At 36.5% G+C, this 20191-nt stretch overlaps 1 protein-coding gene and 1 pseudogene across 1 annotated transcript in view; one reads left to right on the forward strand and one right to left on the reverse strand.

Annotated features, from left to right (window-relative positions):
* The window catches only part of ASCC3 (activating signal cointegrator 1 complex subunit 3), a 336776-nt gene that overhangs the window by 135741 nt on the left and 180844 nt on the right, over positions 1–20191 (reverse strand). Inside the window, exon 14 of the mRNA XM_001915668.6 lies at positions 13977–14111. Within this exon, the coding sequence (XP_001915703.3) occupies positions 13977–14111 (135 nt within the window). The remainder of the gene's footprint in view (positions 1–13976; positions 14112–20191) is intronic.
* LOC102147630 (small ribosomal subunit protein RACK1-like) lies at positions 14507–15640 on the forward strand (annotated as a pseudogene).

Genomic DNA, 20191 nt, shown 5'->3' on the forward strand with positions numbered 1-20191 from the left:
AGTTCATCTTGAAAAATAAACCTGCATATTTATCCAGGAAAAGTTCTAAAATTGAAGAATAATCAGGATGCTTCTCCCAATCATGTATTAAAAATATTGTGAAAACAGAATAAATAAAACAGTTTGATAGTAGAGAAGAAATAGTAAGATCAATGAAACAGAAGAGAAAGTCCAAAAATTGACTCCCGCAAATATGAGAATTCTGTATGTTATTTTGAATCTTAAAATCAATAGAATAAACAGTGAATATTCAGAAAAGGATGATGGGTCCACTACTGTATGAAATAAGTTCCAGACAGATCAAAGATTTAATAATAAAAATTAAATTGAATTAAATTTAAAAAGGGCTAGAGGAAATCACAGATGAAGTAGGTGTGGCCTTTATAAGCAAGACAAAGCCCAAAGACTATAAATTGATAAAAATTTCAGCATGGTAAAAATATTCATAAACAAATCAAAGAAAGGTTAACTAGAAAAAAATGTAATACATATGACAATACATGCATTTTAATACACAATGGACCAAGAATATAAAAATGCAATTTATAGAAAAAGAAATTCAAATGGCCAATATGGAAAATGCTCAGCTTCACTCATAAAGAAATGCCAGTCAAAATAATAATGAAGTACCATTTTTTGCCTATTAATCTGTCATAAACTTAAACACTGTTCAGTGTTGGCAAAGTTACATGGGAGAAAGTTACTGTTCAAGGAAGTGTAATTTGGAACAATCTCCCTAGTGGGTAGTTCAGGACCATTCCCCAAAATTTTAAATGCATGCACTGTATTGATGATAAATTCCACTGCTAGGAATTTTCCCAATGGATATTGTTGCAAATGCTAAGAGTATGAGCAAGAATGTTTACTGCAGTACTATTAACAATAAAAAATAATTGGAAACAACAAAAGTATCCATCAAGACAGGATTGGGTAAAAGATTTAAGATAATGTCCACATTGTGGCATACTGTGCAGTTGTTAAAAGAATGACCCACATCTTTCAGTGTTGATTTGGAAAGATCTCCGTGATACTGTTAAGTGAAAAAAAGCAAGAGACATAAAAGTGTGTCTAACATGATCCAATTTGTTCACATTAAAACATACACACAAATACACAATGGCAGTTGTACAAAATCTTTCCTTGAAAGAAATGTAAGGAGCTTCTTAACAGGAGTTTCATGTGGAGAAATGAATGGAGAAGAGATGGTTAAGACCATGAGTTATGGAGCTAAACTTGTTTATTACAAGATGCCTGCTACCTTCCAAAGTATCAGAACAATCACTGTTTCCACCTGGTTTCCTGGGGGGAGCTCTATCTGGAGTCCAGGCTTTGCTACCTTCTGAATAGCTATGAGATACAATTCACCTTGTTCACACTCTCTGGATAGGGCGTTGGATTCTCTAAGGAAGTCATTTGAGATCCAATACTATACTCACTGGATAAACTGTACTTGGAAATCCGGCACAAAAGAACACCAGCTGTGAAAAGGTAAAGGGAGTCAGGTGTGTAGTTTGTCTAAGAATCGTCTAAGCTTGGTTTCCTCTGACTTTGTATTTCCAATTTTCACAAGTGAATTTCCCATAGAGGGTTTTATAGTCAGTAAAATTAGAATGGAATGGACAACCACTAAGATAATCATTTAGCCCCGAGGGTACTATATTCTTTTCTCCCAGTGAAAGCAGGCAGGGCTTCCTTCCATAACTTTCCATATCTTTTTCCTACCCATGAGATGTAAAATCAGTGTGAGTACTTTTAAAAATGAATGAGGTTAAAATGGAACCACTTCCCAAAGGTGACTTCCAAACTAACACAAACACATGATTAAAAAACAAGACCAGGGGGCTGGCCCAGTGGCATAGTGGCTAAGTTTGCACAATACGCTTCGGCGGCCTGGGGTTTGTGGGTTCGGGCCCCAGGCACAGACCAATGCACCACTCACGAAAGCATGCTGTGGCAGCATCCCACATACAAAACAGAGGAAGACTGCCACAGATGTTAGCCTAGCAACAATCTTCCTCAAGCAAAAAGAGGGAGAGTAGCAATGGATATTAGCTCGGGGTCCAATCTTCCGCACCAAAAAATAAAAAATAAAAAAAGATTTAAAAAGACTCACAGCATACAAAGATATTAAAGGAAAACAAATTTGAGTTTTTTCTCCCATAAGACCAAAAAATATACAGAAGAAACACAAGAACTTCAGCTCAGACACAAACTCTGAATGAAAGAGCATGATGAAATTGCATAAATTATTTATAGTGACATTTATAAGCCTTCTGAGATAAGTTATCTTGATAAGGCATGCTTTAATATGAATAATTTCAAATTCATTAGGAAAGAATGACTCCCATTATAAAAACTAAAATTTAACCAGGAGGAGGTAAATATTTTCTGCCAAATGATACCATTCTTTCCCACAATTATTAGTGAGTATGCTTTATCAATGTTAGAAAAAATATTAGAGAGTCCTCATCTTTGGTAAGTGCTATGTTTATCATTCAATCTTCTTTTTCTTTAAGGAAGATAAGCCCTTAGCTAACTGCTGCCAATCCTCCTCTTTTTGCTGAGGAAGACTGACCCTGAGCTCACATCCATGCCCAACTTCCTCTACTTTTTTCTTATATGTGGCATGCCTATCACAGCATGGCTTGCCAAGCGGTGCCACGTCTGCACCCGGGATCCGAACCGGCGAACCCAGGGCTGCCAAAGCAGAATATGTGAACTTAACCGCTGCGCCACTGGGCCGGCCCCTGTCATTCAATCTTTGTGAAGTTAATCAGCATGAGACAATGGACTTGCTTACATTGTTAGGAGCATAAACTAACACCTGGCTTCTCTTTTGACAAAGGAGTTTAGAGACCTAAGGCATATGCCTTACTTCTTCACCCCTTCTCTCTCTCTCTCTCTCTCTCTCTCTTTTTCTCTCGTGCTCTCTTTTGAAGCTCTTATTCTGTATCTTTTGAAGCTCTTATTCTGTAACTTGTAATAAGAGTTTACTTGTTTATTTATACTGTAAACCTTGTTCACTGAGACATCTAAAATTGGTCCTCTCGTGTGTATGCCAAGAGAACAATGCCTTGTCCTCCATGAGGCTGTCACAAGGAAATCCATCATATGTCTCATCCTTGTTCTCAGGACAAGGTCCATTAGTGATCTGCTCACTATGTAAACTAAACCTGGCTATAATCAGAATTTCTGGGGATCTTATTAAAAATTTTAGGGGCTTAGTTTCAGAGATTCTGATATCTAGCATGCAAACAGGTAATGGGGAACCAATGATGTATTATACTATGGTCCCCATAATAATACTTGGTATTTCTTTGCTGTTTACTCAATTCCTTACCCTCTCTACTATTTCTCCATCCTAGTGTAACAAATTCTTCACCTTACTCTCTGGAACTGCCACACAGTCATCAGCAAATTTTACCAATCTCTTCTCCTATCTTGCCTAACTGAAACTTGACTCTCCTCCATGGACTCTGTTTCCTATGCATACCTCTCAAGTAATGGGAGATGATGTCTCTCTTCTCCGTCACCATTTCCAGACCAGTATGTACTCATCTTTTGTAAAAACCTCTGCTCCTTTAAGGTTCAGTCCATCTGGTTATGTCACCTGTCACCCAACCTTACTCAATGAAGACTTGATACGTATGGCTCCTAGTCTTTCTCTCCATTCCAATGCCTGTCATCATCCTAGTGATGGTATTTTCCATGTGGACATCCAAACCCCTCACCCTTCAGTTCTTTGACACCCTCATTTCCAGTGACATCTCCTCTGTCCCACCTCAGCCATACCAATGATTATATTCTAGGCCTTATCATCAGCCCACAACTGTACTACTTCCAAAATCACTAGTACAGACATCTCATTTTCTGATCAAAGCTTCCTATATTTCAAGATTGCCTAATTAATTTTTCTAAGCCCATCCTTTATCATTAATGACACTTCCAGATCACAATTCCTCTACCCTCTTTCTATTCATCAGCAGCACCTCAGCCCCAGCCCTGCCCAATCCTTCTTCTTGCTCTTTCTCCAGCTTAGATAGCAGAGCCCAACATTTTAATCACACTCCTGCCAATTTCTTAAACTCATTTGCCTTTTTGTCATACCTGGCTGGAAAATGCCAACCTCAGATGACCCAAGGCAGATAGTGATTAAGAAAAATTATAGACAAAGGCAACTTGAGACCACTGTAAATCCAGGAGCACAATCTTAACAAGTCCTTAACAGTGAACAGTAATTCTGCAACCTCTTTTTAGTCAGTTTGTTCTCATATGTCTCACATGTCTACTTAAGACATTTTTTTATTCTCCACAAACTTCTGACTACTTTGTCCACCCATTCTCTCAGAGAATGACTTCAATACCTACTTCATAAAGAAAATACAACACATTAGAGGAAATTCCCTTATCTTCCGCCATGTACCTAAAACCTATTTGCATCAGAACCCATCTTTTTAACCTCCCCTTCTGTCATAAACAGAAGTACCCTAACTCCTATCTAAGGAACATCTCTATACCTGTTCTCTGGATCCTATGCCTCTTGCCTTCTCAGAACTCGTATTTCTTGTGGTCCCTTTTCTTTCCTTTCTGAGTAATCAATCAATTTCACTCCTTTCTCACTCTCTCTTGAATAGTTCCCACAGAATATAAGCATATCATTTCTACTTAAAAAGAACGAATGTATCAACCTTTCTTGTACTACTTCATATTTTCTAGATATGATCCATTTTCCTTTTGGCCATAAATTAATTTCTCAAAATTGATGTCTACACTTGAATTTTCTAATTCCACACTCATAAGCCAACTTAATCTAGTTTTTGCTCTCCACCAATTGAATGAAAAGGCTCTAAATAAGGTCACCAAAATTTTCCATGTTGCTACTAAGTACAGCGAATATTGTCCACCCTCACATTACGTGACCTCTCACAGCAGCACTCAATACAGATGATCACCTTCTTCTCTTTGAAACGCTCTTTTTCTTGCCCTCTATGCCATTATACTCCCTTGGGTTTACTCCAGTGTCTTGGAGGCTCTTTTGTTGACTCATTCTCCTCTATCTAATCATTAAAAACTTGAACTCCTCAAGGCCTGGTCCCAGGCTCTCCTACTACTCCCATCTACTCCCATGGTTTCCACAATCTGAAACAGACTGTGCTTCTGATATCAGACTCATATATGCATCCAGATGCTTACTCTAGATCTCTAAGTATCCCAGGTATCTTAAACTCAGCACGTCCAAATGGAATTCATGATCTGCACTCTTCCCTCCAAGCTCACCCTTCTCTACTAATTCTTTTTCTTCATAAATGACTCAACTAGCCACTCAATAATGCAAGCCACGTATCTTTTAGAAGCCAAAAATCTTTTAGATCTCTGTTCCTCAATCCTCCACATCCCATTAACCACGAAGTACTAGCGAGTCTATTTCCCAAATATTCCCCAATGAATCCACATCTAATTGGTCTTCACATTCTCTCCTGCCCTTCCTGTGTGTATAGTTATCTTTTTTTTTAATTAAGTTATTGATAGGTTACAATCTTGTGAAATTTCAGTTGTACATTAATGTTTGCCAGTCATGTTGTAAGTGCACCACTTCACCCTTTGTGCCCACCCCCCACCCCACCTTTCCCCTGGTATCCACTAAACTGTTCTCAGTCCATAATTTTAAATTCCTCATATGAGTGGAGTCATACACAGATTATATAGTGATCTTTTTTTATAGACACAAATTTGATCATGGCACTCTCTTCCTCAAACTCCTCTAATTATAACCCATTCCTTTTAAGATAAAATATCAAATCTTCAACATGATATACCAAGCCCTCATGACCTGTTCCTTGCCTACAACATTAGACTCGTCTTATGTTACAAATCTGTCGTCTGCCACTCCCCATCATTCTCTACATTTCAGTCATTCTGACTTTTATCCACTTCCTTCAATGTGCTATTGTTTTTCTGGTATCAGAGACTTTTCCTAGAACATCCTTCTGTCGTCCTTTGCTTTGTGAACTTCTAACTTTCAAATCTCAGCTTAAATGTTACTGTGTTAGCTAAGCCTCCTCTAACACTATTAGTCTAGGTCAGATCCCCCAATTTTACTTTCTCTTAGCACTTTCTCTCTCTTTATTGTTTATTGCAAATGCAATTAAAATCAATTATTTAACTAGTTGATTAATCATTCTGTTCTGCCAAAACGTAAGCTCCATACAGAAAAAGGGGCAGCTACTTTTTCTTCTAAATAAATTTCCATTCCCAATTAAAGCAAAGAATATTAATCAGCACACAACTCCCATCGCCCTTCTATGGGCTTCCTGTATTGCATGAGCCAAAGGTAAAACCTGTATTTCTCAGATCTCTTGTAGTCAGGGTACTGGCAAAAATCCATTCTGCTAATTAGACACACAATGGAAGTAAAGAGGAAACTAACTTCCTGCTGTCGTTGTTTGCTGGCAAGCAAGGTCTTGGAGAAATGAGGGTTCAAAGTTATAATGGGTATACCATACATTCAAAATTTGGTTTTCTAGTGTGTTCATGAATGTTGAAAGGCATCTGTAGTAGCAGTTGTAGCTTCTACATACTGGATCACCATCATGGTGGCCGGTTCTTCAACAGTTTCAGTGGTAGCCCCCTGACTTCTACTCCTCCAATCTCACCAACGTTGTAGTAAGTACCTAACGTCTTGTACAAAATCCTTTTCTATTTAGAACGTACCTAGAGTAGTTTGTTTCCTTTACTGAATACTGACTAATACAACACATGTCTCCCTCAACCCACTCTAAACAGGCTGACAGCAGAGTTTATTTATCTCGATACCTATTGATCTACCACAGTGACTGGGAGGTAGCTTATGCTCAATAAATATTCACTGAATGACCATGTCTGAAAACAGTTTGAGGCTCATGTGTATACAATCAATTCACAACGATACAGACTAGTCTAATTCCCATAATGAATTCCCATATGTCATTCTGGCTGTGCTAATTAATTATTCACTTAACTTGGGAGAAAAGAAGTACTATGTCCTCTGTTCCATGTTATAGCCCTTGAAAGATGGTTTCGGTTACCACACAGGCTACTCTGATATTACTACAACTCAATTACATAGAAACAAGTTAGCATTCCAGAAAGCATCCTAGTTAGCAAAAGATAAATCTCACCTAAAATTGCATACTTTATATCCATTAGACCATCTTTAAATAAATGCTGAAATAAAATTTTTAAAAAATCACATTGTGAAATGTGATTTTGATCTTTAAATTTTACCAATATAAATCTCTGTATCTCTAAGGATTTATAAACTTACTTATTTAATCTATATGTCTTTAGAGTGCTTCTTCTACTAAAGTATTTTCAAATGAGAGAGCAACAATATTCCAATTAACATACTTTTTCAAAGCAGCATGTTTCCTTAACAAGATGTATAAATTTGTTATAAGAAATTTGTTCTGTGCTTCTAAATACATCTTATAGAACAGGAACAAAAACTGCCACAATCAAGGGGCTGGCCCCGTGGCCAAGTGGTTAAGTTCGTGCGCTCCACTGCAGGCGGCCCAGTGTTTCATTGGTTTGAATCCTGGGCGCGGACATGGCACTGCTCATCAAACCATGCTGAGGCAGCGCCCCACATGCCACAACTAGAAGGACCCACAACGAAGAATATACAACTATGTACCGGGGAGCCTTGGGGAGAAAAAGGAAAAAAATAAAATCTTTAAAAAAAAAAACAAAAAACTGCTGCAATCAAAATTTACTTAAAGGTAATAACAAAAGAAATAAGGACAAAATTCCAATGCTACTTTCTACGTCCCTTAAAAAGAGTCTCACACGTTAGGCTACACTGAAATGAACACCTGTGCCATGGGAATTTCCTCTGCTTGAAGGAAAATGAATCCTACTTTTCGGCACTTGAATTCCGTTCATAACAATTTAGCTCTTCCACAACCTTCAATAGCTCCTCGCTGCATTAAAAGGTCCATGATTTACTTATATAATTTAAGGTCCTTTACATTCTAATCAAAATCTACACGCCTTGCCCTTCATACACCTTACATTCCAGAGAAAAGAGAACACTCTCTCATTCTCCAAATATATCCAGTGGTTTGCTCTGCCCAAGTTCTCTTTCTTCCTTCCTTGGAATGTCCCTTACCCTCACTGCTGCCTCCTGAAATATGAGGCCACTAGCTTGAATTAATCTACTTCTCTTCTGTGCTCCCTGTGACCTGTTCTCCTCTCAAGTCATTTACCGCGTTTTGCTTTACTTATATGTACATTTCTAAATCCTCTGTGAGACAGCCTGGGTCTTAAAGGCAGAGAGACTATCTTGTTCAGCCATTTACTGTCAGTGACACAAGACATTTAATTAATTGAATTAAAACTGACATGTTAATTTAGAATTAGATGTCTTACTATGTACTCTAATTCATTGTTCTTAACAGATAAATAATATTTAATTGAATTGCCGTCCATACTTCATTTTAAAATTCCCCTACTTGGAAATTTATGCTGTTTGTATTTTTTTTCTCATTATAAATAATGTGTTGGAACAAAACTCTCAGTGTATATTAACTTTTCCTTCCTGGAAAGATTCCAGGTTTAGGATTTTAAGGTTAGAGGCTCCCAAAAAGTTTGGTTCTTAAAACACATTACTAAAATGTTTTTAAAAAGATTTGAACTGATCATTGCAACAGGAAACCTAGGAGCGTGCCAAATCCTCAACTTATTTTCAGAACTGGGCATTATCGTTTTTAGTTTTTGATGATGTATTGAGTTTAACAGTATATAGTCTGTTAATTTACACAATTTCATCTAATAATTTTTTTCTTCCACAGTTCCCCTATTTCCTCTTTTTGCTCATAATTACTTACTGGAAACTTCACGTTTTAGTTATTAAGCTTAATAAATACACATATAAAGAGACAGATATTAACTAGTCTGTTGTATCTGTTATTAATATTTCCCCCACCTGTTTATTGCCTTTTACAATTCAATATACTATTTTTTGTTGACCAAAAGCTTTAAATTTAAATCTGGTCACATCTGTCATTCTTTAAAGTTGTCATCTTCTTTCCTTTCAGAGCTCACATGTAGCCATTTACAAAGTGTCTACTGAGCGTCAGGCAAGATCTCTGTTACCACATTTATTACAAAAACTTTAAGCTCTAGGTATCACTGCCACTTTGCATGTGATGAAATTGTGGCTTGAGGAAGTTAAAAGGCTATGTTCAAGTGTCTGAGTCAAGATAATAGCCAGGTTTGCCTGGACCCCAAACCTTTATTCCACAAGAGGCTATTTCCCTTTGAAAACAGAAAAGTCATGCTTGCAAAAATCCAATTAAACACTCAGTTCTACCTTTTACTAATTTTCTCTGATTTTATTTTAAAAATATTAATACACTTTTGACATTCTTTCTCTGTGGGTACAATAGATTCACTACATTAACTTGCAAAAAAAAGGAAGTTGATGTGACTGAGGAAAGAATAAACTCTAAGAAGATAATATTCTGCATATATTTAAAGTAAAAAATGAGAGAAAACAGGCTATTAGGCACCTGCTCCTGTCTTTAGTTAACAAATATCATCAATTCCAGGAAGAGAAAATTCTACTTTTATTTGGCCATACTGACACTGTAAAGCTGCTAAAGCAGAAATAAAGAAAGCTACCAATAGTAAGCATCAGATAACTAGTATCAAAGCCAGATGCTGTTAATTTAGGCAAAGGCTAAAGCTGATCTATGAAAAGAACAAGAAGATGGATGGTAGGTCTAGATAATAATAAAAAGTTACAAAAAATGATATTTTAAGGTCCCTTGAGAGTACATATTATTATTGGATTCTTCCCAGTGTTCTGATCTGTTTAATAGATATGTATTTCCAATAATTACATTCATGAGGTTTACTGCATGATAGATCATTACCACCTAAGAGAAAAACTCTTAGTATTAGTAATATGTGTAAAAAATTGAACCACATCAGTGCCCATAAATCAGAGAAATACTATACAGGGGAAAGCATTTATTTGACTGAGATCTCAGATGAAACAGAATCTGAAGATTCTAATTGAAATATTCAACTTAAAATTAAAATCATAATTGAAAGAAATGGCTTAAAAAGGAAAGTATCTGCATTCCTAATGATACACTTATTTCTATAAATATAAAGTGCTACTATCCCCTGAAGTATGTTCTATTTTACAGAAAACAGTGGTTTCTTAAGAGAGCATCTTTGTTGGGGAGGGCAAAAAGTAATAACATGCAGAGGAAATTAGGGAAATTTATCCACAGTGCATTATCCTTTCATCATTTTAAAATTTAGTTATTAATATATAGCTCTAAAAGTAGATTTTTATAATATGACATGTAAAGTTTTTTGTTTAGCCAGTTCACAAAATAATTGCATATATCACTCCATTTGTTTTTCAGGGTAAAATAACTAGAATAGGCGTTATTTACTCAATTATTGTTCCATCTGATAGAAGAGAAAGTAGGTTGCAGAAATGTGTAGGCATTTAGGGCCCCAGGGCTTCTGGAGGCAAAGTTCCAACCAGAGCTTTTTGTCAATGTGCCCTCTTACTTTGGACCTCCTCTGAAATTCCTGAGACTCCCTTTCGCAGGGGCAACCCCAAGCTCCATCTCTATAGCTTAAGCTACTCTTAGGGCACTTCACTTTCCCTTCACTGTTTTCTTGTTTCAGCGGACAATTTGGAAACATAGTTGGTTTTTCAGCTGGGGGTGACTTTGATATTAAAGATGAAAATGGTACGAGGAGTCCTGAAGTATAATTGTTACTTACTGGGAAGACGACTCATTTTGAGTTGTGGCTAAGGGACAGAAATGGCCTTATTACATATACACTCACATACACACACAAAGAAAAGGAGCATTTCCTTAACGGAGTTTTTATTTACTATTTATACAAATAAAGTTACAGTGTGTTGAATAAAACTGTGAAGAAATGCTTTTAAAAACCATACTTGGTAAGTCAGGAATTGAGACAGTTATCTTAACACTTAAGGGGAAATTATCACTGTGGTACAGTAGGGACTTTGCTGTATATCCATTGACAGGGGTCATGAGGCTAAATTTCTATGTATTACCAAAGCAAATTTACCTTCTAAATTTATTTTAATGTTTTGAATACTTAATTTTCCAATTTTCAAAAATTTAGGAAGAAATATCTGCTACCATCATAGTAATAGCTTCCTTAGAATTGCTAGAATGTTAATATCATTCAAGTTCAGAAGGCACTTCAAGAAACAAGTAGAGGGGCCGGCCCCATGGCTGAGTGGTTAAGTTTGAGCCCTCCACTTCGGTGGCCCAGGGTTTCACCGGTTCAGATCCTGGGCATGGACACGGCACTGCTCATCAGGCCATGTTGAGGCAGCATCCCACATGCCACAACTGGAAGGACCCACAACTAAAATATACAGCTATGTACTGGGGGGATTTGGGGAGGAGAGACAGCAGGAAAAAAAAGCCAAAAAGGATTGGCAACAGTTGAAAAAAAGAAAAAAAAACAAAGAAAGAAGAAACATACAATTAGCACTAGAAAAATAATCTAAAATTCTGGAGCTTTGAGAAAACATTCAGAAAGATAACCTTATCTGTTGTTATAAAATAATATCCACTGTGGAGGAGCCAACTTTTCTGAATCTCTCGTTAGGAGAAATGAGGGATATGGTTGGGTTCTTCCATTTTATTAAAAAAAAAAAAATGACTCAAGCTGTAAAGTCTTTAGAAAGTCCTAGACTGGATTTGATCTGTTTGCTCTTGAACAAATAGGATGCAGTGAAGTGAAAATGGTAGATGTTGGAGTCAGACTGGTTCAAATCATGGCTCTACTACTTATTACATGGGAAAATTACTCTCTCTCTCAGTTTCAGTTTCCTTATCTGTAAAATGGAGATAAGAATCTCTAAAGGACAGAATAGTGGTACAGATCAAATGATAAAATTAAAGTGAGAACATTTCTTATAATGTTTGTCTCAGAGGAACAAGGGCAAAAAAAAAAGTAATTTTGAGGTATCTATTATCAGTCAAATACCATACGAAAGGTTGGGCATATAATGGTGAACAGAACAATGTTCCCTGAAAACATGTACGTATTAATAAATGTTTGTGGAATTCATTTTTATTTTAAAAACCCCAGTAATAACAGTTGGATCAGGATAAAAATCAAGTATAATAAAAATACCAAAGAAAGTATAATAAAAATGCCTAGGGATTTTCAAGTCTGCTTGACTGCATTAAAACTTTCCATTTCTCCATGTTTTTCAGCATAATGATCTGTGAATCTGTGTTTGATGATGTTGCCTTAAATAAATATTATTTGAAATTTATTTCTATACACTTTAGAATATTCCACGCTATATTTGCATTAGTTGCACATACGCTATATCAAGGGATAATAATACTACAAATACACATCACAGGCTGTTCCAAGGATTGAATGAGTTATATAAAGCAATGAACACAAGCCTGGTCCTGGTAAATACTTGACAAACATTAAACATTATTATTATTATAAAAATTAAATAATAAACCTGCATTAATTAGAATAGCAATAGCACCCAGAATTGAGAGGTATGAAGTAACCAGAAATCCACAAGGTGGCTCTCAAGGCTTGGCTTTTAAACACAATAGATTTGCTTTGTATTTCCAAAGAAATAAAACAAGACTTACGAAATCCAACTTGACTTTTCAAAGACTCTCATAAATTCATAATTAATAAGTAACTGGAAGAATACAAAGCTGGATAATATGTTATGTAATAGAAAATTTTATAAGGTGAAAAGAATGAAGAAAACAAATTTTGTAGTTCTAAATTGAAAGAGAATCTGATATTCAAAGCAACTTAGCATAGACCATCATATTCAGAATTTAAAATATCAATATAAAATGGTGAAATTTACAGTGCAGTCACAAAAATTAAACACATTTTACTAAAATGCTAAATGTGAAGGGGCACAGCACAATGCCTGACAGCTGGCGGCTGTTGGGTAAACGTCAGTTAAATGGTATACTATGCAGACAAAATATTTTGAAGTTACTATCATTTTATTCCCATAGACTTTTTATTTGAAATTTTATTTTCATAGCTTTAAATAAGGGTAAATTTTTTCCACAACCAGAAGAAGTATTTTTGGCTTTGTGGGCCATACAGTCCCTGTGGCAAGTACGCAACTCTTCCCTTGCACGGCAAGAAGGCAGCCGCAGACAATAAAAGAAGGGGGCTGGCTGTTTTCTAATAAAACTTTAACTACAAAAGCAAGTGGCTGTCTTCGGCCCTCAGGCTGTAGTTCGCCCACTCCTGATCTAAATCATTATTTGATATAATTAAACAAAACCACCTGTAAATCCTGAAATAGTATCAATACCCAAATTACCTAGAGAAGTGCTTCGCAAACTGTAATGTGCATAAAACCACCTGGGGATCAGACTATGACTCGGGAGGGGGGCCTGTGGTTCTGCATTTCAAATGAACACCCAGGCTTTCGGGGTCCTTTGAGTATACACTGAGTAGTGAGGCAGCTGTTCTCAAGCTTTTTGGTCTCAAAGTTTTACATTCTTAAAAAAAGCTTTTGTTTATGTAGGCTATATCTGTCCATATCAACCTCAGAAATTAAAACTGAGAAATTAAAAAAATATCTACTGGATCTTTAAAAAAACAATAATAAACCCATAGATGTTAACATGGTTTATGAAATTTAACTGTACTTTATGTTTTCACTACATTTTAAAGAGCAGGGCTACCCACCACAATTACAACCACATAGGAAGAACTGATAAGCGAACACATCATGCACCGGGATCCTCGGAAAGAGCATTAAGTCAAGAAAAAAGTCAAGATTATAACACGATAAATCTGTAAAATTAACTTATTGCAATTGGAGACTATGGATCTTTCGTATATAAAATATCTGCTATATCTGGTATTTTATGTACTTTAGCCCTTGTATCTTGCTGTTATTTGTTCCCTACCTGTTTTTCTGCATGTCCATATTCAGGTCCTTGTGAAGGTAAAAAGCAGGAAATCTGGCCATTATTTTTCGCTCTTTCTATCAGAGACATAGCTGTTCTTACAGTGGCATTTCGAGCATGTACAAACACCATCACCTAAAATAAAATAAAGCAGTTTATTTTAATATTCAAATTCACTAAAAGATGGCTTAATACCAGTCTGGAAGTCACCCTACACGAACAACCATTAATTGTTAAAATAAAATCCCCAGTTTATAAATTCTCTAACATTTCCTTATTTTAGAATAAAGTGTGCATAAGATAAAGGCAAGTTAAATAAAATTCAGTAACATGGCTTTATTTATTATTAGCCGATAAACTGGAGAAGTTAGAACTGAAATTAATGGATTATATAAAATGTGGAGTTTAACTTGTGCATTTCTCTTTTGAAGACATGATTCATTAGCATAATCGTATGTTATAGGGACAGAGTATAAAAATATACAAGAGCCTATTTCTCCACAGTCAATGAAATTTCCAGTATCATAAAGATGCTTAAAGAAATTGAAAACAATAAAGAACACTCTTCCTTGGTCAAAATCATGTCTAAGAACAACTATTTAAAATGGAGTTTAGGTGATGCTTGTGTCTCTGAGCTATCCAGTTCCATCCTTGTCGCTGCAGCGACATGTGCACCCACTGCTGCCATAACTGAACAGACAACCCTTCATGGCACCCTCAAGGGCCACAATGGCTGAGTAACCCAGAGATGGCTACCACTCTCCAGTTCCCAGACATGATACTGTCGGCCTTGCGAGACAAGACCATCACCATGTGGAAGCTAACCAGGGATGAGACCAACTACATCATCCCACAGAGTGCTCTTCAAGATCACTCCCACTTTGTTAGTGACGTGGTCATCTCTTCAGATGGCCAGTTTGCCTTCTCAGGCTCCTGGAATGGAACCCTTCACCTCTGGAACCTCACGAAGGGCATCACCACATGTCGATTTGTGGGCCAGACCAAGGATGTGCTGAGTGTGACCTCCTCTCACAACCAGCAGATTGTCTCTGTCTCCCAAGATAAGACATCAAGCTATGGAATACTCTGGGTGTATACAAATATACTGTCCAGGATGAGAGCTACTCAGAGTGGGTGTCTTGCATCTGCTTCTCACCAAACAGCAGTATTCCACCATTGTCTCCTGTGGCCGGGACAAGTTGGTCAAGGTGTGGAATTTGGCAAACTGCAAGCTGAAGGCCAAACACATTGGCCACAGGGGCTACCTGAACACTGTCACTGTCTCTCCAGATGGATCTCTCTGTGCTTCTGGAGGCAAGGATGGCCAGGCCATGCTTTGAGATTTAAATGAAGAAAAGCACCTTTATACACTAGATGGTGGGGACATCATCAACACCTTGTGCTTCAGTCCCAATCGCTACTGGCTCTGTGCTGCCACAGGCCCCAGCATCAAGATCTGGGACTTGAAGGGCAAGATCATTGTAATGAACTGAAGCAAGAAGTTATCAGTACCAGCAGCAAGGCAGAGCCACCCCAGTGCACCTCTCTGGCCTGGTCTGCTGATGGCCAGACTCTGTTTGCTGGCTACACGGACAACCTGGTGCAAGTGTGGCAGGTGACCATTGGCACCCACTAGAAATACATGGCAGAGCTTTAGAAATAAAAAACTGGTTTTTGACTTAAAAAAAATAAGTAAAAATAAAAGAGAGTTTAGAGGGCTGCTGGAGATGAAAATGCTTCTAGAGAAGTATTTGGAAGTTTTTGTTGTGGTAGACCTCCCCGCGAAATTATTCACAAAGTGATTTTGGAAATCTGAATTAGGCCAAAGTCGCATGTGTAGACACTTTGTCAAGAAGGGGAAAAAAGTATCTTCAGGGATAGCCACCAGGCAGAATGTGAATACAATTCAAGAGAATCAAATAAGAGAAGGATTAGCAGGCTGCATTTGCTGCCTGTCAGCGCCTGCATTCTCTCCTCTGCGATGTTTCTTCTTTGGCCTCCACCTCGCCCCACATTTAGCCCAACCCCACGCCTTCCCAAACAGACATCACTATGACAAAAATAATTTTATTTCTTCATTTGAACAACTTTTTTCCATTTATATGGTGTGAATAAAAGCATCTTTAGATATGTTTGAGATTTGACAAGTTCTAGCCCCAGCTTGCAAACAAACTGACACTTCTAAATCTCTCTGGAGTCACAGCGGTATTTCCTGTAAGCCTCAGCAACATGAAGGTCCTAATTCTTGCCTCTCTTCCCAATATCTTCCCATATTCTATTAATTATGTTTTCCTGGAAGCCAGAACTTTGATGTTATTTGCAGGTTTAGGAGGATATGCAATCAGCTGTTTTTAGTCATGGAATTAATAGGCTCATGTGAGCTGATCTAACTAAAAGAGAAGATCATTTTGATGAATAACACAAAAGTGAACAGGAGAAGGAGGCCTGGGATTTGCCCAGAAAGGAGACAGAGTGACACAGATCTAGAGCACACGGTGTGTCACGAACCCATACTAATCTTATGCCTATAAACTTGTCAACAAAAATGTTCTACACACAGGATGCTGATTAGAATCACAGTAGAGTAAAATCTCAGATAACAATCATTCAAGAAATACACTAATATTCCTTCAGGGTGTATTCAAAGTAAAGGAGAGCAGATAATCTGGAGAAGATCAGAAGTTCCTCAGTGAAAAACTCCCAAAGTGTTTAGAGAACATAGAAAAAGCGTTCAAGTCATCTGGAGAAATTTAACATAAGCTAATCACAGCCTTCAAGGATATAAAGCTTGAGACTTCACACTGTCAGAGCTCTAAGTTATTTGCTGATAGTAATGTGTTTTGAAAATAAATGTGATCATAAGTATATTTCTAAAGAGTACACTAATAAAATTTATTCCAGAAAGTTTCACGGATACTTGGAAAATTCTTTTGTTTTCCTTATTTTCAACTAAAAAAACCAAATCTGATTTTGATAGGCTCTCCAGCTTTCTGGAGCTTACCTCATAGGATGTCATGAGACTGCTATTTAAGTTCACTGTATATTTTCAAGGTTACTAACATAAGCTGTTTAATACTAAATTAGACAGAAAATTCTGTTAAGCCTAATGCTCCGCTAAAGCTTTACTAGTTCAGAATCTGTCAGCTCCTACCATCCTGTCTCTCGCAAAAGGAAGGGATATTTCAACTGTAAGTTTCTTTTTAAAGGGTAAGGCAGAATTTTTTCTCTTAAATAAAAATAAATTTTATCGCACACAAAGCCTCATACATTAAATATTAAGAAAATCTCAATTAAAATGAAGTTCCTTATTATTTTATTATTCATTTGTTCAAATGTTTCTGAGCATGTAGTCACTACCAAGCCCTGAGAATACAGCTGTGAGAAATTAGTTGATTATTAGTTAATAATTACCACCAACTTAATTTTATTCTCTTAAGTGAAAAGAAGTTTAAAAGAAAACATAAAATAAAACCACCACTACAAAGATGATTTTAAAAATTCCCTAATGGCCCATCTTTATTTACCAATACATATGAAATATCGGGGAATATGAAAGTATTTTATATAACCACTGTAGCCCCAAGATCATTTCCCAGATGGGCTAGGGTTTTATGATGCAACCAGATTTCTATTCTCCATAATTCACATGCCACATTATGTAAATCTTGTTGAAATAACAGATACAGAAAACATAAGGGAAAATAAAATATGACCCCAAATCTTCATTACTTATTTCAGTCTGACTTGTCAACTTATCATTTTGCAAATTATTTTCTACTGCAGCCAAGAGAAATATTAGTTACAACTTAAAGTGGCAATTTCTTTTTATTAAAGGATCCATCATGTCTTGTTCAGTAAAATAAACTTTTTTTTATTAAAAATTTTCTGTCTAGAGACTCCAACAGAAGCCATTACAAAGTTTTTCGGTCTCTATAAACATACTTGATTTTATGGTTTGTTAATTTGGTTAATTAATTTAAACAGACTCATATGAAAATTATAACTAACAGAGAGGACAGAACTGTTTCATTTGGCAGAAATAGCTCCAAATTAATCTTAGAAACACTGTTGGTAACCAAACAGCAGTTAAATAGGCATACGTGTCATTAAAATAAGATTAGAACAGTAGATTCACATCAATAATGTTGCTAAATTTTGTTTTATAAAACTGTTTATATTTTTACTTGAAGTCTGTTCAGTCAATGAATTTTAAAATATTTTATATACTTATTTTTAGCTTAAAAAGTCATTTCGTTTAAAAATATACAATAGAAGCAGTCATGGACTAGGAAAGAAAGAATGTGAATTTGATTTCTGGTCCTGTTATTTGACTTGCCAAAGAAAGTGTTCTTTGCATGAGATGCTGATTAAAATTAATGAAACAGTGAAAGTTCAGATTATAATCATTCAAAAAACTAGAATGCTTAAGTAATTGATATTGTTTCCGTGCATTCAAGGGAAAGGAGGACATATTATTTGAAAAAGACCAAAAATTCTACTCTGAAATATTATTAAATAGTAGTGTGATTTAAAACAAATTATTTAATCTCTTTGATTCTTATTTCCCCTGCTCCACAGATAGTTACTAGTGTCACAGAATTACTGTAAGAATTGAAGGATATAATGTAAGTGGAAACACTGCATTTAGTAAAGCAATAGCTCCCAAACTTTAAAATGCTTCAAAGTCCCGGCAGCCTTTTTAAAAACACAAATTGCTGCTCCTTCCCTCCATCCCCCTTTCTGATAAAGTAGGTCTGAGACAAGCCAATAATCTGCATTTCTAACAAGTTCCAAGGTGATGCTGATACTCCATACATGATCTTTGAGAACCTTTATCAGAGCTGGTATTAGCACCATTATAAGGGTAATAAACATTAATAAAATGAATTTGGCCTAAAAGACTAAATGGTTAGATCAGTAAATGACTGTTATAAATTGACAAGTGTATAAGTATTTATTCCTCATTTATGCATGGTGTGTGTGTATCTAACACCACACAAAACAATTTAAAAGAACACTTATCCTTTGACAACCTTTGTCAGGGTGTTGTGCAAGATGAACTAGGAATCAAAGATTAATGGGAATATTTAAGCCTGAGATTATTCGAAAACAGGGGGAGGCCAAAGAGTAAATGTGAAATCTTGGATTAAAGCCTCTTTCCTGGAAATTTCTGCTAAGAAGGAAGACTAAGAATCGAAATATCTGAAAAAGATACAACACAGCAAATCACTGTCCCATAGAAACATGTGGCTGAGGAGTGACGTCCCATAATACATGGTATTGACTCCTTGCAAGGGTTCAAGAATGAGGCGCGACAGCGAGGAGGTTTACGTACGTCCTGGTGGTTTCTGTTTTCACTCTAACCAACATAGCCTTTTATTTGTCTTGCTCTCGGTTCTTCCCAACTTTCTTAACCCAGGTTCCTCAAGAGAATTAAGCCCTAGTGACCTAAACAAATAGTGATTCTAAAAGTGTGTGGTCTCCAAACCAGCAGCAGCAGCAGCAGCATCCCCTGGGAACTTGTGAGAACTACAAATTAACAGCCCCATCACAGATCTGAGGGGAAACTCTGAAGCTGGGGCCCAGCAATCTGGCTTAATAAACAAACCCTCCAGGTGATTCTGACTCATTTTAAAACTTGAGAGCCCAGCATGAAGGCATCCATTCTAAGTAAAAAAAGAAAAAAGAAAGAAAGAAAACCTAGCTTCTCTTCTGTGCATTTAGAATGATTCTGGTAAGTACTATCTTTGCAAGAACTGAGAAAATGATTTGACTATTTTCTGTGTTCTATAGTTTACGCGAGGAGTGCCATTACAGATGTATTTCAGATATTGTTATATACCATGAGAGCATGTAGGCACAAAATAGTTTTTATTGCTGTGGTCATATTATCACATCTGCGTTATCAGGTAAACGTAATTTTAAAGGGCTTCAGCCTGCATGCTGTGCATCCAGGAGTCATCTGTGGTGGGTGCAACAACTTAGTACAGAGTCATCATTTTAGGCCTGCTGGTGCTGACTAGCTGAAGACACTGAGGTCATCAGATCTTTCACATCGGTACACAGTTTCCTCATTTATGTTTTATATTTGCATAGTATTCCATTACTTATAAATACCATCATTTATTTAGCCAGTCCTTGTTTGAAGGACATTTGCGTTGTTTCTAATCTTCTCCTATTTAAAGCAATGCCATAATAATCCTGTACATGTCACC

This window comes from Equus caballus, chromosome 10 (assembly GCF_041296265.1).
Source record: "Equus caballus isolate H_3958 breed thoroughbred chromosome 10, TB-T2T, whole genome shotgun sequence".
NCBI lineage: Eukaryota > Metazoa > Chordata > Mammalia > Perissodactyla > Equidae > Equus > Equus caballus.